The sequence below is a fragment of the Anopheles marshallii genome, chromosome 2 (assembly GCF_943734725.1).
Source record: "Anopheles marshallii chromosome 2, idAnoMarsDA_429_01, whole genome shotgun sequence".
Taxonomy (NCBI): Eukaryota; Metazoa; Arthropoda; class Insecta; order Diptera; family Culicidae; genus Anopheles; species Anopheles marshallii.
In genome coordinates this window covers 4,080,755-4,103,087 of record NC_071326.1, presented here as the reverse complement: position 1 = coordinate 4,103,087, position 22,333 = coordinate 4,080,755, and the positions used below count along the sequence as shown (strand labels likewise).

The following is a 22,333-nucleotide window of genomic DNA, read 5'->3' as shown; positions in this document are numbered from 1 at the left end:
GTGTGGTTTTCGTTTTGAGAAGGGAAATGGAAAGGAGGTTAACAATCGCAATTCATAAAGAAACGGAGCAGATTTCTTTAAGGATTCAGATTCTTCGTTAGCCATGCGCGTGATCGGATATAGATCGTTGCTATTGCACAATAAGGATAAGCGGTCCATCCGCAATAACCTGAACAACCCGAAGAGGTTATACACTTGCAGCTGCTGCCCCTGCACCTTGCTCCCATAATTCCTCTCTTACGTCCTTGCTGCCCTGATAAGAAGTTTATCGTTTTACTATGTACGCTTTGGCATCCATTGGACAGAGGCTAATGTCATCCGATTGAACCATTTCCAAGGGTTTCAGCAACGTCAATCGAGATGAATAAATATCGTGTCCATCGTCAAGGGTGAGAAGTTTCTTGATGTTCAACTGGAAAACAAAAGAGCCCATTGCAAGTAAAGCGTTGTAATTGCGCAGCTAATTTTCCTAATGCTTACCATTCCTTCCATGTTTGCCTCCGACCCGCAGTCTTCGAAATTGGTCCGATGAACAATCAACCCAATAGGTGATGCTCCTGATGTCCTACCAAAGTTCACGTGGGGTAACTCACGGATGGCAACGACTTCGAGTCCCCGTTCCAACGGTTCGTGACGCGCTCCAAAACCTTCCTTTTGCAATCCCGTCCAATAGTTTTCGTTGTAGATCAGTTTATCTAGCGGATGAAGTAAGCTCTGTAGTTGTGAATGGGCTGGAAGTGTTAGAAAACCGGACGGATAATCGGGATCCGGTTTGGTGCACGATTCTCGCGACTCCAGGACCAACCGGAACAGGTGCATCACTGGCATGTTATCCTGAACACCCTGACCCAACCCACGATCATCATCACGCGTAAGTCGACGATCTTGCATGATTTCCATTTCACCGGAGCTCAGCGACGAACCACCGAGTGGCTGTCCGCCGAGCAACGTCAAGCGGTAAAAGTCATCCTCGATAAACATACTCGACGGGACGGGATAGTAGTTTGCCTGGATCGGAAGCTTCTGGAATCGTTTGCGTTTGATGATCTGCATACCATTCAGATCGGTGTAGAAGGTAGCACCGCTGTTGATATTTGTCTGCAAACGCATCACTATTTCCGTGTTGTCTCGGTGGCCAATATCCACCAAGTTGCGAATTTCCACAGTATCGTCCCGCAGAATCGTTTGATGTACGGCAAACGGTAAACCAGCGGTAATGCTCGTTTCTAGCGGACCCTTCATGACCAGCACGATCGGTTGCTCGTAGGTAAGCAGAGTGGCGTTGCCAGCCGGATGGAAAAGGTATGCACCGCTCTTGCCCGAGCTAAGTTGCATACCGTAGCGATAGAATTCTAGGTGCACCGGCACCGTCGCCTGATTATTTTCGATCGTGAGCGATTTCAGTAAACCCTTCGACGTAAAAGCAGCACTTGTTGAACCGCCGTCCTCAAACCGTAAAGACATTTCCGTCGGTGATGCGTGGTCAATATCCTCCGGATACCCTGCGGCCAGATTAACGGTGAACGGAGACTTGGACAATATGATCGCTTTCGTATACGTGACGCCACTGGAAGAAAATACATATCAAAGGTAATCGCATGCTGCTGAAGGCCAGCATTTTTTTCCATGATATACTTACAGTGATTCCTCTGCGCTATTTCTAGAATTGATAGTGTAGACACTCAATCCCAACGGTGGAACGTTGGCGCGGAATAATAATCTATATTTAGTATTTGAAGGTTGCGGTTGACTTATACCGTCCGGACGGGTGTGCCACGACCACACGGGTGCGATTTGACTCGGTACCGTGCCTCCACTTGCATCCAGAACCATCACGAACGGACTGGCCACGTAAAACTCGACCACTTCCGAGCGTGTATACGGAAGAGAGTTATGCAGAACCACCTGCTTGCTCGGTAGCTCTTCTCCCAGTATGATGGTCGGTCGTGCATTGTCCATCCATCCATTGACCGTACGGGAATCATCGATCGAGAGGTAACTGAAGGCCGGATCCGGATGATAAACCGAGGGTTTCGTAAGCATTCGATAAACCGTCTGCTGCATAACGAATTTACAATCTTCGATCGCACGTGACATGCGCTGGGCGTAGTCCTCCATAACGTGATCCTTTGCCGTGCCGGTGATGCCGTCGTGATGCTGGAACAGTGACAGCTGCCGCCGTGCATATTCCAACCGGTCCGCTAGCGGCTTCCAATCGCTCGCCGGTTCCCACACATTCCAAGCATGCAGCATCTCAGCAGAACGAATGTAGTGTAGCAAAATCCTATCCTGCCGTTTGTGGTACGGTCGTGACGTAAAATAGCCGCTCCAATAATCCTGATTAACGTCGGCATATGTGAAGAAATCGCCCGTCAGCGAGGGAAACTGTTCCATTCCATTTGCACCACTGGTGGCACGTACCGCATCGAAATAGTCCTGCAGTGTGGCAAACTTTGCCTCCACATTTAGCGACGGTTCGTTGTTGATGTAGTCAAACAGTCGCTCGAAATTGACCCGCTGAGCTTCCCACTCACTGCTCGTGGTGTAACGAAAATCATCACCGAGCGGAATAAGCACATTTCTGGTTCGGTACAGAACGGACTTTTTGCGCCACTGGTCCACTATTAGCTCGGCCCGTTCGGCCACATTCTGATCGCTGATGGGACGGGGCGGTACGTGCCAAGGGCAGCTGAGACCCATGCTCGGCAAACGTTTGAAATCGAACTGGCAGCATATCTTCGGATCCGGACCACACGTGTGTGGCACATCGTACGAATAAAATGGCATCATGTGCGTAAAAAGATCCGTATCACCCCGCGTATCCCATAGCTGGCGCCAACGGAATTCCAGATGCTTCTTGAGAGCCAGATTCTTCTTCACGATGTAATGTGTGCGTTGAATGAGCAGATTCTCAAACCCCGACTGCTTCAAAATGAACGGCATGGTGGCCGATTGTCCGAATGGATCGATCGACCAGCTTGACACCGGTGTTACGTTGAGACGCGTTTTAAGCCACGTTTGGCCTTCGGTAAGCTGCAACAGCATCGAGTACCAGTGCGCATTCGCCTCATCTGGCATTACCCATCCGCCCGTAACAAACTCTAGCTGGTGGTTCTTCACCAATCGCTTAACCGTATCTTTCTGTTCCGCTGCCAGCTTATCGTACCATTGCGCGAAGTAGCTTATTTCCGCCCAAATGAACCGCAAACCCGCATTTTCGTCCAAGTGTCTTAGCATATTTGCGAAAATGTTCTTTGTCGAGCGCTCGTAATACTCATCGAACGTTTGGATCCAACCGGGATCATTATGGCTGTGCGGAACGACAAACACGTGCAGCTTATGGTGGCTGTTCCACTCACTGGGATGATATTTTATCTGCCAACCTTGCTTCCACACGCCACCATCAATATTTTCAAACGATACCTCCTCGTATAGCTTCAACATTTGCACATCCGGCTGGGGAATAATGTCCGTTCGCAGTGCACACGTTCCGGCACCACCGCCGTTCGCATTTATGACCGATTCCTTCATCATCTCTCGGTCACCGAGCAGCGGTGCCTTATCAAGTATTTTGCTGTCAGCATACGCATCATCACCACCATCAACTGCGCCACGAATCGTGTCAATTTGCTTGCGAATATCGCCAAACTCCTGGTGGTGCTTATTCAATCCATTCTCCAGTTGTTTTATTTTACTCTCCAGGTACGTTATATCTTGAACGCGCTAAAAATACAGATGAAGGCAGCAAATAGTAAAAACACGATCGACGTCACTTAGTATCAAACGCATACTTACAGTCCGATCGGCAACTGAGTAGTTCAGTACGACATAAAGTATTAGGAACAGAAAAACGGTCACGCCACATAGAATGAAGGCGAATTTTCTTCGTATCCGAACCATCCTGGCACGTCATCAACAACTTCACCGTTGCCAGTAAACACCGGTATCGAGTTGCGGCTGAAATGAAGGAAGAAAGAATGTAAAATATGAACCATGTCTTATCAAACAATAGCTTTAACGATTGTTCGGCAGTGAGTGGCCTTATCTCAAACACCATATTAGGACCGGTTCTATTTTTTTACTTTTGGACCCGGTGGCTACTGCAAGTACTGCAGCGATAACAACAAGCAAATTGCTTTCATTGTTTGTAAATCGTGTTCAGAAACACATTTTTATAACCTGGCCATTTGAACCGAGATGTTACAAAGATCTTTACGGTGCCACGGTTCTTTGCAGTGAAATAGAAACACAGAAAGCATAAAACACACCTTAAATTTTGGGAAAATTAATCTTGCAAAACACTGGGGAGTCAATTTACACAAAATGTAGAAGTGTTTGAATTGTTTTTTTTTTTCCTCACACTGTCAACCGAACGTCATTCTGGCAAGCATCAACACAACACTACGGCGCAGGTGTACGCAGGAAGCTACAACTTTGGTTTCGTTGTTCCACGGTGTGTGTTTTCAGTGAGAAGTCAGCATGGAACTCACACAATGCTTTTATATATTGTTGAAAGGACTCATCTTATCTCATCATGTTGTAAGACCAATAGTTACCAATTCTTATGAGCTAAATTGCACTGGGAAATGAAAGTAAATTTGAAAATTCCGCAACGTATAAAGTTGTAGCCACTTTGACATTTCCCTGACAGCGGCCGAAAAACATTACGCCAGGAAGAAAACATTGCAACAAACACCAAGAAGTTCCCAATATCCCGTTAAGGTGGTGTAACAAAGAGAGCGCTTCACCAGTGAAAGAGACTACACCATGAGCACGGAACTAACACGAAGAACGTAGAAGACCTCAGTTCTATCAGCAGAATAAGAGTTGGCTGTAGGAAAAAACGGTGCGAATGAAAATGTCTTGCCACCGCCAAGGCATGCAAGTGGAGTGAGAAATGTTTTTTCCGGTGCGTTTTTGAATAAAATCTTTCTTCTGCTTTGTTGCGTATCGGTATCGGTGCCAGTGTATGGAGAATCGATTGCGGTAGACTTTGCGAAAGTATCGTTCGTTTTGCAAGATTTGCGCTACCTGCAACGCACAGATCTTCGCAGTCGTCGTCGTCAAGAAGAAGGTACGGACGAGAGCAGGAATAGCAGCAGCAGCAGCAGCAGCAGCAGCAGCAAGCGGTACAAAGCGGTGGCGACGAAGACAACGGCTATGGAAGAAACAAGAGTTTGACAGCAAATGACAGCCACAAATAGGAAGAAAGAAAGTGGTGAAAGAACTCCTGCCGAACGAGTTGGTTTGAAGTGAAAAAATTGTTCATATTACTTTTGCAAATTTGCGCGATTTGTGGCGACTAAAACCAAGCAAACGCACTTTCGGATGGTGGCCATCGTAGGAGGAACAGAACACATTAGAAACAAGCCTCCGTCCGGTGAAAACAAGAGGCAGCAAAAATGTGCGATGTTTGCTCCGGTTTTCTGAATCTTCTTGTTTCTTGTAAGTATAGCACGCCGTCCACTGGCTGGCTCACGGCACTGTTCGTTGACAGCGTGGTCCCGTTGTCGGTGTTGGTGGCCAACATAATTTTCCGTGCCCAAACAACGCGGCACATTATTACAGTTTCTACGAGGCAATGTTTTCTGCAATTCACGTGTTATGCTACGTTTGCTTTCTTACGTTTCTAGATGAGTCCAGATTAAACAGCAATAATGACACCGATCAACCGGTGTTCCTGGAGAAACGCGAGGTGGAAGTTGTCCTTAACTACATCCAAACGTGGCCGAACAGGCAGTGTATGTGCTGCTACCGGGAGATAAAAAACTTCGAACGGTTCAACCTGGTTGTGCAGGCTATACTATGCTTCACTGTATGTCAGCTGAAGAACATCCGGAAGCTGTTGGCACAGAATTTGCTGCAAGCTTCTTCGAGTGCAGGTTCCGGCCCAACTGGTACGATCGCCGCAGATTCGCCAGCATCCGACAAAGATTCCACTCCATCGGCAACCAAGATCGAGGATACGAAAGATGCCCGCGATAGGAAGGAACACACAGGTATGCCACCAACCGTCGCACCGGACGTTGGAAAATCAGAACACCCTGCAAAGGATGGCGAATATGTTCTTGAGTCGTCCGCGAAGCTTGCTGAAGCGGATGAAGGAAAGACCGTGGACAAACAGCAGAAGTTGACAGTAGCAAGCAATCAACCTGCGATGGACGAAGCCTGGACGTTACTGGATGTAGAAAAGCTGCTGATACTGGTGTCGAAGGTGTTTCTGCTCAATTTCCCACTGTATGTGGCCTACAAGCACAGTGTGCACACGCGCCAGGAAGATGTTTCATCCCATGAGGCGCAATCGGTGAATTTGTTCTGTGATTTACACGAAAGCGAGATATCGGCCTTCCTGCTGCGGAATGTGTCGATGTTTTGCAATTACGGCGGTTTCGATGCGATGATGCATTGTTTCGATCAGCCCGGATTGCCTGTCTCTACGGCCCATGCCATCACCGCTACGAGCTCCAACATCAAGCTGTGGATTAACTATCGCTCAACCGTGCAGCTGTTCATTCCCTTGCGCGTGAAGGTTCTGCAGTACATGTGTCGATTGTCCGATCAGGATCTCCGATCGCCGGCTACGAAATCGATGGCCGACTTCATGTGGACCGCCATTAAGGACCCGTTCGACACGCAGATTACATTCGATACGGAAGGATTGGCGTTGGCTTTTAAGTATTTCACTTCTTCCACACTGACGATGCGATTGGCGGGCATGGCACAGATTAATGCACACATCAATATGTTCAACGATATCTGCACCTCGGAAACGGTCTCTGAGGTGGAGGCGGTCGGGTTGAAGCTGGCTAATTGGTTATCGGACAACCAGATCATCTCACACCTGTTCGGTCCGAACCTTCACGTGGAGGTAATCAAGCAGTCGCATATTGTTCTTAATTTTCTGGCGGTCGAAAATCAAATCACCGAGGAACACATTACCCTGATGTGGCAAGCGGCTCAGTTAAAACACTGCTCCAAGACCATATACGATATTTTGCCTTCATTGGTCAAGAACCTCGCACCGAAACCGGCCACTCATCTGTACTCGCTGCTGTGCCGGCTGGATCCTAAGGAACATACAGAACAAAGCATCTACATCGCATCCGCACTGACTAGGTTAATTTGGATGCGCGACTGTTCGCGACAAACGCTTATCGATATGAGTAAAACGGCCGGTGCCACTGCTAGCGATATTGCGACGGGACGCGGAGATTATAACGAGCTTCCGTCCAGTTCTGAGAACAGCGTTAGCGTGGATGGTACCAATAGTGAGGATGAGCATCCTGAGGACGACAGTTCCGATCCGGATGTACCATCGGTACCGCCGGTGGTTGTAGCCGGTATCCATAAACCTCCCGGTCCGATACTGCGCATGGGTCCAGACCGTGAGGGAGAATCCGACAATGGAGCACCTCCTTGCAAGCAGGCACGCCATAAGATATGTTGTGATGAAACTACTGATGGTGTGTATTGTTTAATTCCGATGCCAGTGTTGCACATTTCCAGATAGCTGTTAAACTAAACATTTTTCATCCCAATTTACAGACAGTATCAAGGTGGAACCAGATATTTACGATGTGCATCAAAGGATAAAAGAGAAAATGTAATTTTTATCGTTCATTACAGCATATAACTGTGGACGGAGCCACTAATAAGAGTTATTTTTTCATTTGACAGAAGAATCCCTCTAATGACACGTTCTATCACCGCCTTTAACGAGGACGCTACAAGCAGCGACGAATGTATCGATGTGGATGAAGCGTTTTTAATGCGCAAAAAGTTACGCAAAAAACGTCGCAAAATCAGTGGACTTACACGCAAAGAGTTGCAGGAGCTGCAAGAAAGTGTATCAGATGTGGAGGACAGCGATCTGCTGGCTGCAATGCTTCCCGATAGCGACTGTAGCGATAACAATCTGCAGACATCTGTGCTGCGACATATTCAGCAGCAGCAACAGCAACAGCAGCAGCAGCACCACCATCATCATCACCATCACCATCACCATGGTAGCCCACTGGGACCTGGAATCGTTGGCATGAACGAGCGGGAGCAGATGATCGGTCGTGCCGGCAATAGCCTGATGGGGGCAGCTGGTGTCGCCGCACTGAATGATGATGTTTCCAGCTTTATGGGCGCAATGGGTGAGGGCCGTTTGATAAACTTTCTGAACGCGGCGGATGCGGCCGATCACGATGGAAGCTGTTCGTCACCGATGAGCAACAAATCGGAAAAGAATATGGCCGATTTTGATGATGAGGATTCGCCGTGCGAAGAGGAACTGGCTCAGTTAGCAGCGCGTGCCGAATCACTTCATCAAGGGTTTCCCATCTCGCGGCCTCGGTCTATTGGTACCGTAGCAGGACCGTCACCTTTGCGTCCGGGTGCTGGTGGAATGGCATTGATGAAACATTCACCCCATCAACATTCGCCCGGAATGCATCGAATGGGTGCAAACAATGGGGCGATAAAGATGGTCAAAGGAGGGTCCACGAAGACGAAGGATATTCTACAAGCTACGGCCGCTGCTGCAGCTTCTGCCGGTCCCGTAGGTACCATGATGATTGGGAACCCTTACCGATTCCCGGATGTGTGCCTGCCGGGCAACACCTTGCTGTGGGATCTTCTTCAGGACGATAAGATTGTAAGTATTATAACGTTAACGTAACGGGCTACGAAGTTCTATACTATACTATTGCTAACATTGTACTATCACTTCTGCTACAATGCGCCACAGGGTCAGCTGGGTGAATCGATCGCACTGGAAGCGGAGAAAGTGCTCGGTACTTTGCTTTGTTTTCACACGGATAAGCACATACGCACGCGGTTCATCGAAGGCTGTTTGCAAAATTTGGCCGAAAACCGTAGTGTGGTCACGAGCCTGAAACTGCTGCCAAAGTTGTTTGCATCGTTTCAGCAATACCGAGAGGTGACTACGCATCAAGTGGTGCTGTGGTCGGAAAGGCAGCATCGGATGATGTTTCACTTCTTCAACAATCTGAAACATTACTCGTCAACATACCGGCACAGTATGAATGCGGTTAGTGTACAGACGGATAACACGAGCCAGAGCGGACCACTCTACTCGCATGTGACCCAGATACAAGTGCGTTTGCAGTTCTTAACGTCGGTGTTTAGCGACGTTGGGTCGCCGCGAAGCTTCCGGCTGACGTTAAATCAAGTGGATAGCCTTTGGAGCTGTCTGGCCAACGATCCAGAGTGCAGTGATTGTCTGTTTTCGTGGTTGCAGGCACAGGTGAAAGGTGGTGATACTCATGCCCTCGGATTAAATGCTATCCAGCATCTGTATTTGAAGCGCCTGTCGGAGCTTAAACCGGAAGGAATATCAATGGTTGCGCTGGGTTTGTTTCAGCAACTTTTCACCCTCGGCCGGGAAGAGCTTTTCGGACAACCGGGCGATGGTAATGAACGCGATCGTGAGATGGACAATGTTGGCATGGAGCACTTGTGGAAGATAGCACTGCGAGCCACAAATACGGATGTGTCGCTTTCGGCCATTCAGTACATCAACACATACTACATGGAGAAGCAGCTTAAGTATGAACATCAGTTTGTGGCACAATGTATGAACCATCTGTCGCAAGCGGTCGAAGAACTAAACCAACATTCGGACAACAACGGCCCGGCCACAGAATATGCATTGCTGTGTGTGCAGCGCGCGCTGATGCTGCTAAATACCCATCTCGATACATTCCGACGACGATACGCGTACCACTTGCGTCGTTGGGCACTTGAAGGCAAAGATATTGGTGCGTATAGCGCCTTGCGTACGGAAGGTCCTGGACCACCGTTAAGAATCGTGCTGCAACCTGCCGGCGTACCCGATAAATCGTTTCTCAACATGCACGCGAGTGATCTGGTGGCCGATTTGAAGGCGGAAATTGCGAAATGGTGGGAAAAGTACCAAGGTGCTCCACAAGCTAAAACGGCTCAATCTCCGAGTGGTACCAATGCGGGTAGCGGAGGAGAACAAAACAGCTCTGGAAGTCCGGCTCCGGTGCTAGGATTACTGCTGAACGATGGACCATTGAGAATCATCACGCAGGGTCAGGAAATAACGTCCGAGTACGATGAGCGCAGCTTGGCCGATGTGGGTTTTAAGGATAACCAAATGGTCTATGTGTCGCTCGGTGGTCGCAGTGGTCGCAGGCGCGAGCAGAATGAAAACCCTTCGATGCAACCTCCGCCTTCCAAAGATTGCTTGCCGACTTTGTTGCTCCTGAAGGCACCGTACTTTGAGCAATTGTTCCGCTTGATGCAAACATTGGGCGATATGAAAATTAGTATCACTGGGGAACGCTGTCAGCCCAACACCAAGGCTCAATTACTCTCGCGCCGTGTGTGGGACATCCTTGCGATGCTTCCCACATGTCCATCCTTTTTCAGCACGCTGAAAAATCTCTCCTTTAAGTGTGCTACCGCAAAGCACCAGAAAATGGAAGAAAAGCGTGTGGATGTGGACAGCAGCAAGAATGCATCCAGTGGTGATGAAATTACAGAAGGTTTGGCGAAGGATATGGACCCTCTGTTGGGCGGTTGCTACACGCTGGAAGAAATTCTTGACCCGTACAACTTGCAAAAGTTCATGTACGCCTTACACATAGTGGAGAGTCTGTGTAAATCAAAGTTTGTGGGCAACTGTTGTGGCAGTGTGTCCGGAGCAATGCACGTAAAGCAGATTCCGTTCGCCGAGAGTGTTAATAATCGGGGCGCAATCGGTGTTGCTGGCACGAGTTCTAAGACACTTTCGGTTAAAAATCAACTGAAGTTGAAGATCTCCTCTTCGAAGTCTTTGAAACTGCAACAACAAACTAGCCCGAGGCAAGGAACTGTGGTGGTACAAGAGTCAGCATCTGCGGGAAGCACCAACCGATCACCTCCGAAGGGAAAACGATTGGATTTTGCGCCGAATTCTCCCGGTCCAGGTGTGGTAAAACCAACACCTTTGTGTAGTGAGGAGGATCGTTCGGTAATAATGGAAAGGGACGTTCCAGATGGAAGTGTGGAAAACAAGGAAAATAAACCTGATTCCGATGGTGGTTCCAGTTCAACTAAACCCGATGATCATCAGCAAGCAGCAGATTCACAACCATCGGTCGAATCTGGACAGGAATGTCTTGGCATGGGTAGTGGACAGTTGGGAACGGTGCAGGTGCAAGGATCGGAAGAACTGAAGAAGCAGGAAAGCACCCCAGAGTCGACTAGCGATCTCAACGATCCGGGTGCCAGCTCATCACGTGTGGTCGAGTGGAGCGATGAATTTATGCGGTGTGGTGGTTTGGCCCATTTATATCGCATTTTCTTGTCTGGTGTGCTACAAAAATCCATCGACGGTTCGGACGAGAGTGAACTGAACGAATGGCGTCACGACTGTTTGGCTTCGTTGCTGCGCATCATGTGTCTGCTAGGAATGGACGAACTCAAAACTACCGAACAGGAAGGAAGTGGGATCTTGATTCCACCCTTAAATCGCGACACGATGGCATTGTTCGAACCACGTCCAACTCTCGAGCGAATTGCGTCCATCTTGAACGAGGAGTCCTTGCCGGTGAATCCAAACCTCTTCAAAACGGGTATGTTTGGTCGTCCGCAGGTGATACATTACGCGATGAATTTGCTCGTCTGTTATGCACACTCCTGCAAGGAGGTGCGTCAATTGCTGTGGACAATCGAGGCCAACTCTCACTGGTTGCAACGTTTGATATTGGACGATCCGGAGCCAGCCGTTCGACGGGAGGCATGCGCTGCACTCTACCGGTTGTGTTTAGGTAATTCGCAAACGTACTACGAATTGATGGCGCCGTTGCTGTCTAAGCTGGTGGCGCTTTTACCGCTGGCTGAAAATATGAAACCACAGGCACTCAACGTTGCAGCGTGCGGTGGCGGTATCTACGGAGCTCTGCTGTCGGCGGGGGATGAAGGAAAGGAACCATACGGTCCAGCTTGTAGAGATTATTTCTGGTTGTTGTGCCGGTTGGTGGATGCACTCTCGCCGGAACTTTTGCGAGGGACTACTGGCAGCTCAACGAGCGACGAACTCCAGCCACGGGATGCTATCGGACTGGATGCGATGTGTCAGCAGGTGGCTCGCAGCATTCTTGAACGAGATTATCTGGAAAGTCGACATGGTAGTCCTGACGATGGTCTGTTCGGGTTGCTAAATTTAATGGCAAATTTGCTAAAATTCGATCCAGTGTTCAAGTACAGTGTAGCGGGACAGGAATTTATGGTCAGTGTGTTTTGCTGTCTGTTCGAACTGCCATCGCCGGAGGACCGTGAAAAGCCCAAGTGCAAGAGCCACGCTGCCCGGGCAGCTGCGTACGATTTACTGGTTGAGATGTGCCGTAACGCACCGAAGAATTATCTCTTGCTGCATGGAAAGCTGATGCAGCAACACCGAGCTGGACCACATTCACCGTACCCGTGGGATTACTGGCCACAGGACGAAGGTCGATCCGAGTGTGGATATGTCGGGTTAACAAATCTTGGCGCCACCTGCTACATGGCGTCATGCATTCAGCATCTCTTCATGACACCACAAACACGTGATGCTATCTTGTCCATCTCAACCGATGCACCACAAAAGCACAAAGCGACGCTCTACGAACTGCAGCGCATGTTTGCCTATCTGATGGAGTCGGAACGGAAGGCGTACTGTCCGAGATCGTTTTGCCGAGTTTATCAGATGGATCATCAGCCATTAAACACCGGCGAGCAGAAGGATATGGCCGAGTTTTTCATCGATCTCGTTTCGAAACTGGAGGAGATGACGCCGGACCTGAAGAATCTTGTCAAGCGCATCTTTTGTGGCGTCATCAGCAATAATGTTGTGTCCTTAGTGAGTTTTTAAGCCTCCCCGTACACCCGGAACTGCTGAATGTACCTTTTTGGGTGCGCGGTGCAGCGGTTTATCGGTGGTTAAGGAATATCCGAGCCAAACCACGGTTTGACTGTTGCTAAGTTCCTGGAACAAAGCATTCGGTCAAACCGTATTTGTATCGGCAATTCCAACGCATTCCTACTGAGCAATGCTTTCTAATTGTATATCTTTTTTTCGTCTTTGTAGGATTGTGGACATGTGAGTAGAACGCTGGAGGAATTTTATACCGTCCGTTGCCAGGTGGCCGATATGCGCAATTTACATGAATCGCTTGACGAAGTTACTGTTAAGGATACGCTAGAGGGTGACAACATGTACACCTGCTCACAGTGCGGCAAGAAGGTGCGTGCCGAGAAACGGGCCTGCTTTAAGAAGCTGCCACAGATACTGTGCTTTAACACGATGCGGTACACATTCAATATGGTCACGATGTTGAAAGAGAAGGTTAATACGCACTTTTCGTTCCCGATGCGTCTGGACATGTCGGGATACGTGGAGAAAACCTTAATGCCCCACCATTACCAGGAGGAGAAGCGTAAATCGCAAATGCGTCGATCACACTCCCGAAATGTGAGTGAATCTTCTGCAACGGGAGAAACGAACCCGGCTGGTACAGCTGGAGCTAATGATGATAACAGTAGCAGCAGTGCTAGCAGCAACACGAGCAATAGTAGCAGTACCGGTATCATGAGCACAAGCAGTGAGTGTAATGCTGCTAGCAACGGTAACAAACCAAACGGAGCTACAACGACGATGGATAAGCAGGAGAATGAAGATGTCGAGATGAATGTTGGTTCGGATGAAAAAAGCAACGCCGAAAGGAAGAACGATACGGCGAACGGTAACCTGAGCGACAGCAGTAATGGTGATCTGCAGCGACAGCAGCAGACGATGGATGAGGAAGAATCGGAGGATTTCAATGAGAACTATGAGTACGATCTAGTAGGCGTTACAGTGCACACGGGAAATGCTGACGGTGGGCACTACTACAGCTTCATAAAGGAGCGCAATGAAGATGGTGATCCGAATCACCAGGAACGCTGGTTTCTGTTTAACGATGCCGAGGTGAAACTGTTCGATCCATCGCAAATCGCGGCAGAATGTTTCGGGGGAGAAATGACGGTAAGTTGGCCAACGTACTAGCAACGGGAAGCGGGAGCTTGTTTTTTTGTGTTACTGTTATTTGGTACTGAAATTGTCTCGTTCTTCTTGCAGAGTAAAACGTACGATTCGGTAGCTGAAAAATATTTGGATTTTAGTTTCGAAAAGACGAACTCAGCGTACATGTTGTTCTATGAGTGGCGTTCCAACAAGGGTAAGAATGTGCAGCGTGATCAAGCCGATCAACAACATGCTTCAACGTCTACGGAAAAACGATCCACTGGTGTGTCTAACAACAGTCCAGATAGCGAGAAGAGATCGTTTGCTAATGCTACAAAAAGTGCTGTGAAGTCACCGATTAAAAATCCAATGAAATCCACCAACCTGGCGGACAAAGAGGCTTGTAGAAAGCAGCAAGAACCAATACTTTCCCCGCCAAAGGAGACCATAACAATGTCGCAAGACATTGGAAAATTAACGAACAGAAAAGCTGGAATTACGGCGACGGGTCAATGTGCATCGAATCCAGCTGTTACAGCGTTTAATTCGAGTGCGTTTTCTGTGTCACAATCATCGTTTTCGGCAGCATCCCAACAATCTGCCAAAGCTCCCTCGAATAATAGCAAAGCAGCCGCCGTGCAGGAGAAACTAGACTCCAACAAAAACGGCAATTCCACAGGAGCGCGGGAGCAGCTTTCATCAAATGTTGATCTACTGAAGGAGCGTCAGTCGACTACGTTTGATGTAACTCCGGGTCAAAAGCCAGCGAGTAATGAACGTGATCAAGAGACTGAAGAATTCATTCAACAACTTAGTGAAGTAGCTAAAGAAAGTAATAACCTAAGTAAATGTGATATAGATACTAAGCATGCTAGCACTGCTAGAATACCATCAACAACATCATCACAGCAGCAGGAAGTTGAAGTGGCATCCACCAGAGCAGTTAGTCCTGCGCCAACGATAGCATCGCTTGCCAGCACTGCTTCATTATCACCAGCATCAACCGCATCGACGGCATCCGTCACTTCGGCCGGACCCGCCACAGCAGTTATTGCACCAACCGTTACTGTACCGTCGATTCCCGTTTCCACTCCGTTGCATCCGCTGATTGTACCTATGGCTGGATCTTCTGTCGCATCAGGCTCTGTGGTATCATCGTGCATGGGTACGTTAAGTGGACCCGGACCGGCACCACCGTCGGTCATGGGTTTCCAGGGATCAACATCATCCGCAACGTCACCCTCGACCATGCTGCATGGTGTTGTCTCGGAACCATCACCTTCATCTTACTCGTCAATATCATCGCTTTCTGCGCTAACGGCGACTGTCGGCGGTAACATAGCGTTGCCGATGGCTGCCGTCGTAGGGCCTACTCCCGGAGGGCCGGGATCTTCCTTTAGTGCTGTTACGTCGCATGCAGTGTTACAGTCTTCAAGTTCGCCTGGTTGCTCAAGCGGATCGGGAGGTGGAAGTACCAATAGTTCAGGATTGGTTATGGTGAATCGGATCAACCAATCGAACAAACGACTCCGGCGTCGGCCACTGTCAAAGGAGTTAGAAGAATGGATTTGGCAGGATAATAGACATTTCCTGCAGGATCGAAATATCTTCGAGCACACGTACTTCAAGTAAGGGCAAAATAGAGAAAGACATTTCATTTTAAAGCAATTCGAATAATCACCGGTTCACTCTTCCATTGCAGCTTCATGTGGCAAATTTGTGGTCATATTCCTCAAAGCTTGCTGGCACTACCGGACATAACGAGCATTGCAGCACAACTTTCGGTGTCGTTTTTTATCGAAACATTTATACACGCAAAGGAAAAGGTATGTGATTGCTTTGTTCCGCGCTTATGTGCACCGAGCTTGTTTATTAAACATCCTTCTTTCTCATATCTTTGATTCACCTCATCATCAGCCAACAATGGTACTGTGGGTGGAACTGTTGACGAAACAGTTCAACGCCAGCCAGGAAGCTTGCGAGTGGTTTCTCAGCCATATGTCCGCGGAACCTTGGTGGCCCGTTCAGGTTTTAATACAATGCCCGAATCAAATGGTTCGTCAGATGTTCCAACGGCTGGTGATACATGTGATTCAACGGTTACGGTAGATATAACATATGTTTTAGAAGAACGTCTTGAAGAGTGAATTGGTTTATCTATTGCATTCTTCCACAGACAAAGTCATTGCGGCTTGTATCTAAAGGCAGAAACCGATATTGACGGGAACGAAATAATCGGAAACGTATCTTGCGTGACGCGTTTCATTAAATCGCTCATTATGTTGATGGAGCATGGCGCGAAGGCACATTCGAGGCATTTGTCCGAGTTCTTCGGCTTGCTGTACGAATTTTCTCGTATGGGCGAAGAAGAAGCACTGTTCTTGCTACGCATTAACGTGATCCGAAGCGTTGCCGATTTTTACCTTGGACACAAGGGACAGGAGTGTGTAAGTAGCATTTTTCGAACGGTATGTTTAGATTCGTATGAGTAATTTTTTGTGTGACTGTAACGGTTTTCAGATCGATGCGAATTCGGATAATGAAGAAAATTCATCGGATGAGGCGTTAACTGTCGATAAATCACGACCAGCATCGTTGGATAAGATGATCGCATTGGTAGCTTCCCTAGTGGAACGATCGAGAGGACCAGACTTACGGCTGCATTTGTCCGCACGAGACTACAATGCGATCGCGGGCGGTAAAGGTTTTCCCTTTTTGTATCAGCAGATTAAGGACAACATAAACCCACAGCAAACGCGTCATCTAATCCATGCACTGTGTCGATGCGATGAACGGCTTGCTAGCCAAATCATAGCGATGCTGTTTACCGCAGTCACCAAACACACAGAACTGTGTGGACCGTTCTTCAAGCTAATTACCCTTCTCACTGAATCTTCGGGCGGACCGTCAGGGCTTCCGTGCTTTTCGCAGCTCGTGCTCCAGCGTGTCTGGGATGCGGCCGAATACTGTCCACAGTCTGCACTAGATTGGTTAGCCGTACAGGCACCGCGTAACAAGATCGTCCACAATTGGATCCTACAGTCGGCCGACAGCTGGGTGGAACGATTTTTGCTGGCTCACGGCAATGCACGTGTTCGAAACGCAGCCGCCTATCTGTTGGTGTCTTTAGTGCCTTCGCAAAGCTTCCGGAACAACTATCGGGCCACATCGCACCATAAATTATCGATGCACGTGTTTCAGCATCGTGAAATATCCTGCGAGGCGCAGCTGATCCTACACACCATACTGAATCTGCTCCTGCTACTACTTCGTTCGGCAAGAAATTACACGGATATTAACCTGCATAGTACGACCAAATTTACCGCGTATTTTAATCTGCTAACGTACTGTCTGGTATCGAAGACGGAAAAATTGATGGTAAATCATTGTTTGTTAATGCATTTGAAGGGTAAAATAACTAATGGTTTTGTGCTTTTTCCAGGTTGGTCCGCACTTAAGATCTTTGTGGGATCTGTTCCATCCGAGACTATCAGAACCGGCTGTACCGGCACATCACAACAAACAGGCATTGCTAGCTTTTTGGTATCAAGCTACGCTGGACTGTCCAGAGAATGCGAGCCTTGTGGCAAACTGTCCAGATATAACGCGGAACATTGCATTTAACTATATTTTGTAAGTATAGTATGGCAACCGTCGTGTGAAAATGACGGATATTTTGTTCTAGAAAACTAACAAATTATTTTCCCCTTTTAGAGCTGACCATGACGATACGGATATAGTGACGTACAACCGTGCAATGTTGCCAGTATACTATGGTTTGTTGCGGATGTGCTGTCAGCAAAGCCGTCTGCTTACCAGACAGCTAGCAGCGCACCAGAATTTGCAATGGGCATTCAAAAACATAACGCCTCATCCGACCCAATACCCGCTGGCCGTCGATGAGCTGTTTCGTTTGATGACTCTCTTCGCCCAACGCCATCCGGATGCAAGTGAGGCCGAGCAGCGTGATGTGACTATCTTCCGCCGAACAACGCTTACAGCCTATCTGAACGGGCTAGATGCACGAGTGTCCTGGGGTACGCTAATCGCTGCCTTACGAATTCTCGTCGATAACGATGATGATCGATTGTATGTTGTACTGAACGGTGGTATAACGCTTTGCTTCGATGCACTGCACACACTGCACTCGATGTACCACGAAGCGACCGCTTGTCATGTGTTTGGAGATTTGCAAGAGTTGCTGACGGAGGTTATTTTACTAATAAATACCCTACGCGCAAGTAGTCGTGAGCAGAAGAAACGTCCTCAGCCAGCTTTGATGAAGGGTCTGCCGGACGCCGTCCGCCGATTGGCCACGTTGCTGAATACATTCAACCCACCCGAGATGCGTAACCTAGCGTTGGAAGTACTGAAGGAATTGGTCAAATGTGCACCGCCGGATATAATCACGACAGTGCTGGTACCACTGCTGACGAGCTGTCATACACCACACGTGCACCATCTTATCCATCAGGCGAACAGCACGAGCAACACCACCACGCCAGCGTCATCCAACGCCGCCGGCTCAACAGCTGCCTCATCATCCATCGGACCGCTGGGTTCGTACTTTCCACGACGGGGCATGAAAGCGACCTGGCCGCCAGTATCAAAAAATACACCCCGTCCACCGAAAGCAATGATCCAGATGAACATTCCACAGGCACAGATATGCGAAAAGGTAGGAATTGTTTACCCTCTTACACCCCCCAAAGCGTTCTGGAAGGTGATGAGCATTTCACGTTATGATATCGTGTGCTTTTTGTAGGGTTTGGACAAAGATTTCGATCTTGCACTCGAACTGTTCTATCGGCCGTATCACGAGTTTTTGGACATCATGTTCCGCGTGGCTGTGACATCAAATCACTTTAGTGAACCATTAGTGCACCTCTCACTGCTGACCGGAATAGAAGCGGTAGTGCTGCACTTCAATATCTTCGCAAAGTTTTGGGTCGGAATTTTCAACAATAAAACAACACATCGGTAAGTCGCGGTTCTATGAATCACGTGTACGAGTAGAAGTATCTAAAACGATTTAAAAAAAAAATATTTTTTGTTCAATTACAGATACGCTGAAATGCTCATACAAAATCCACTGCTAATCGACTACATCGACAACGTATTGAGAGACGAAAGACTGTCGTTAAATGATCCTATAATAGCGAATTTTATCGAAATTTATTATCCAAAGGTAAACATCCAGATGATCCAAACCAAAAACTTAAGTTCTGCAGGCTAATCAATGGCAATAACTTTGATTTTAGATAAAATCTCGTCTTTTCGTGCCACGGTTGCTGGAATCCATTTGTCAGCTATTGCCGGACAAGAATAATCTGGAGGACATTTGTGGCGACTTGCAGGCGATTCGAATCATTGGTCAGCGTACCGGAATTCCGAGCACGGTGAAGGGTGCCCTTCAGAATTCGCTCCATGCCGTACTGACAAAGTTTAAGGATGAAATCTACAGTGACGGTAAGACATTTAGAGAACTTTTTTGCACGCTGGAGGAAAATATTGTACAATATGTGTGTTTATTATTCCAGAAGAAATACCTACGAAAAAACGAAAAGTGACTGTGCCACACATAACGATTCATCCGGTCGTTCGATCATCATCTTCTGGTGAGACTTCCGGTGTGGCTACTCCAACAACGGAGTGCGCACAGGCGACAACAGTAGCCGTGACCGCCACAGCCTTGCCAGAAGGGTCGATGGTTAAATCTACACGACTTAAGGAAAGTGTACCACCATCGATTGAAATCACCGTACAAAACAAACCAGGTGCTTCCTCGGGTGCTGGCAGTGTGATAAAGCTGCCCAACTCCACCGAAAGTCCCTGTCCGGAAAGCGAAGCACGAATTCAACCAACGGCGTCGACGAGTGCCATCACGGCACCAGGCTCAGAATCGACAGGGACGGCTCAGACTGCGGCGCACGGTAGCACCGATAAGGAGCGTGGCGTGAAAAACAGTGTAAGTAGTGAGAAGGCCAGTGCACAACCTACTGTGGCTGAAGGTGAAATCATTGGCCCAACGGTAATGGAAACGGGGTCAACTAGCGAACAGAACCAGCAGCAACAACAAAAGCAACAAGAGCAGTATCTACGTAATTTAGTTAAAGACATCGAGAGCCATATTGAACTAATATTTGAGTGTTTGGATGATGATGAAGGGGATAATACGAACGAGGCCAATACCCAGCAGCCGCTCGATGAAACGGATGAACGGAGTCTCGAAATGAGAAGGAACGCGATCATGAAGGGCCCAGCATCCACCATCATCTCCTCCAAGGCTGAGCTGAGTGGAACGCTAGGAAAGCGACAAACCGATGCAATGGAACAACGTGATCCAGATGTCGTGGTAGTTAGCAGTAGTAACAGCGGATGTCACGCTTCGTCAGCTGCTGAAGCAGCAGCTGTAACTGAGCTATTGGAAGGCGGCAACACAACTGGGCAACCGCAGCAGTTTGCAAATGTTAGTAAGATACATCAGAAACCAATTGCCCAAAAACCCGACGGGTTAACTGAAGAGTGTACTTTTGAACAGAGGAAAGGCTCTTCACCTAAACCGGAAACCTGTCCAGATGAAAAAGATGAGAAGAATTCGCTGTCGAAACCTGTAACAATTTGAAAAAAAGTGTAAACAAACAACAAATAGGAAGGTGCTAGAGGAATAAGCGGATTAGTAACGAGAGCAGCACTACCAACGAACGAGCGAGGGCAGCAACGTCTTCAAAGGTGGTTCTATCTGCCAGCAAAGACGCAAATTTACTGATTGCTCATACAGGAAATTAAGGATCGCACACATGCCCGGCCAATTGAGAGCCGATCGTGTGCTGTTCGTTCGAATGAAGTAATCATGTTTAAGGGATAACGTTTAGTTTCTAATTGTATGCTTAAGTTTGTTTTTCTCCGTTTACTCATCCGCCTATCGGTTATTGCGATTCTGGAGCGCACTATGATTTATTCTTAATTATTATTACAAAGACTACCCTGGTTTTTTTTCCACTCCCGACTATGTGCGGTCAGTGGAGTAAGAGAGGTCCCTTAATTCATAAACACGATAAGCATCACTTGAACTGGGGACAGGTTTTTATAAAGGTGCGCAAGTGTCCGACGGAACCTAGTTCTCCAATGGAGAGATATGAGTGTTTACACGTAGGGCTAGAACGGTGAAGAATAGGCAAAGCTCTAATGTGTGTACGTAATCAGGTTATAGAAGATGTGATGAATTATTTAAACAATCGGACGTCGATTGGACTTATTTTGCGATTGAACTCTTCTTGGCGTTTGCAAGGAAATGGGGTCAAAGATGGATCAGAACTTAGGTTTCGCTTTTCGCTACACTGTGTAAGGACAGTGTGATGCTTCGTAACACCTGTTATATTAAGTGCCGAAGAAGATCGCACACATGTTCAACATTTCTCTCTTGATGAAAAGCAACGCGGCAATGCAGCGTCACACATATTCGCGTACAATCGAATTTAAGGTTTATGCTTACATAAACATACATTACAATTATTGCAACACTTTTCTATTCCCAACTGCTCGTGCGCACACAGTGACTTACCGAATAGCTACGATCTATTGCGAAGGCCCGTGCGTGCGGCACTGTTGTAGCCAGCTGTTGTAAGTGGACTAAACACGTGGGTTAAAAAAAAGAATTTAAGCCAATTGATTCGTCTGGTTTGAGCTGGTCCAGTCTTCAGTTCGGTCTAAACAACATTGTCCCTTATATTGTATCGCCTTCCTCGCTCTCTCTGTCTCTCTCTGTTTCTACTTGGTTTTCGCGTTCACATTTTATTGGCAGACGTGACACAGGCTAAGGAACGAACTCTAGAGTAAAACATGTGCACTACGAAGAAAGTAAAACATACCTGCCCCCACTTAAATGGGCAGACAATGGGCGTAAGGGTGCAGAGAGATATCTTATTTATTGTAAAACTTAGCTAGTCTAAAAATTTCCTTTTTTATCCTTTATCATTATCTTCAGCAAGTTCTTTTATGTTCAATTTATTAAAATTATTATCGTAAATCGATGGTACGATGCGGTGTGGAATCTACCCTTTAGTAGCGTAATGAGTGTGCATCCGAAGAGTAGTTTGTGAATGCTTCGACTTGGTCCGCTTACATGACCAGATCACCCATCCGCCTCCAGGAAACTCGCTGTGTTGGGTTGCTCTCCTTCGCCGGCATCCAATCTCCGACTCCGACTTAATCCAGCCAATTGCAATGGGCTAGTCGTCGAGCAGCAACGCCTTGTGCCGAATGAGGCGTTAATGAGCACCTTCCTGGTCCGACATCTTCAACACGTTCGGCCTCGTATCCTTCCGGCCTGGC

General features: G+C 47.8%; 2 protein-coding genes across 2 annotated transcripts; one reads left to right on the top strand and one right to left on the bottom strand.

The window, feature by feature from the left end:
• Window positions 1–265: 265 nt before the first annotated feature.
• LOC128719831 (alpha-mannosidase 2) lies at window positions 266–3,900 on the bottom strand. The gene is made up of 4 exons (XM_053813469.1): window positions 3,796–3,900; window positions 1,640–3,723; window positions 481–1,567; window positions 266–412 (listed from the first exon to the last, which is right to left on the bottom strand). Exons 1-4 carry the CDS (start codon window positions 3,898–3,900, stop codon window positions 266–268), a joined length of 3,423 nt encoding a protein of 1,140 aa, XP_053669444.1.
• A 1,502-nt stretch (window positions 3,901–5,402) lies between these two features.
• On the top strand, window positions 5,403–20,624 carry LOC128709585 (ubiquitin carboxyl-terminal hydrolase puf). Its single transcript, XM_053804591.1, has 17 exons — window positions 5,403–5,445; window positions 5,634–7,463; window positions 7,546–7,603; window positions 7,678–8,641; window positions 8,735–12,856; window positions 13,085–14,020; window positions 14,114–15,627; window positions 15,702–15,825; window positions 15,917–16,104; window positions 16,176–16,446; window positions 16,520–17,377; window positions 17,442–17,632; window positions 17,714–18,677; window positions 18,765–18,979; window positions 19,064–19,187; window positions 19,261–19,468; window positions 19,540–20,624. Exons 1-17 carry the CDS (start codon window positions 5,403–5,405, stop codon window positions 20,622–20,624), a joined length of 13,695 nt encoding a protein of 4,564 aa, XP_053660566.1.
• Window positions 20,625–22,333: the final 1,709 nt, after the last annotated feature.

Bases quoted from the DNA above. Each gene is read 5' to 3' on its own strand.
- LOC128719831 (XM_053813469.1), bottom strand. From the start codon at position 3,900: ATGGTTCGGATACGAAGAAAATTCGCCTTCATTCTATGTGGCGTGACC. The intron at 3,724-3,795 runs GTAAGTATGCGT...CTGTATTTTTAG, and splicing joins ACTCAGTTGCCGATCGGACT to CGCGTTCAAGATATAACGTA. The intron at 413-480 runs GTAAGCATTAGG...TTTGTTTTCCAG, and splicing joins AGGCAAACATGGAAGGAATG to TTGAACATCAAGAAACTTCT.
- LOC128709585 (XM_053804591.1), top strand. From the start codon at position 5,403: ATGTGCGATGTTTGCTCCGGTTTTCTGAATCTTCTTGTTTCTT. The intron at 16,105-16,175 runs GTAGATATAACA...ATTCTTCCACAG, and splicing joins CATGTGATTCAACGGTTACG to ACAAAGTCATTGCGGCTTGT. The intron at 18,678-18,764 runs GTAGGAATTGTT...TGCTTTTTGTAG, and splicing joins AGGCACAGATATGCGAAAAG to GGTTTGGACAAAGATTTCGA.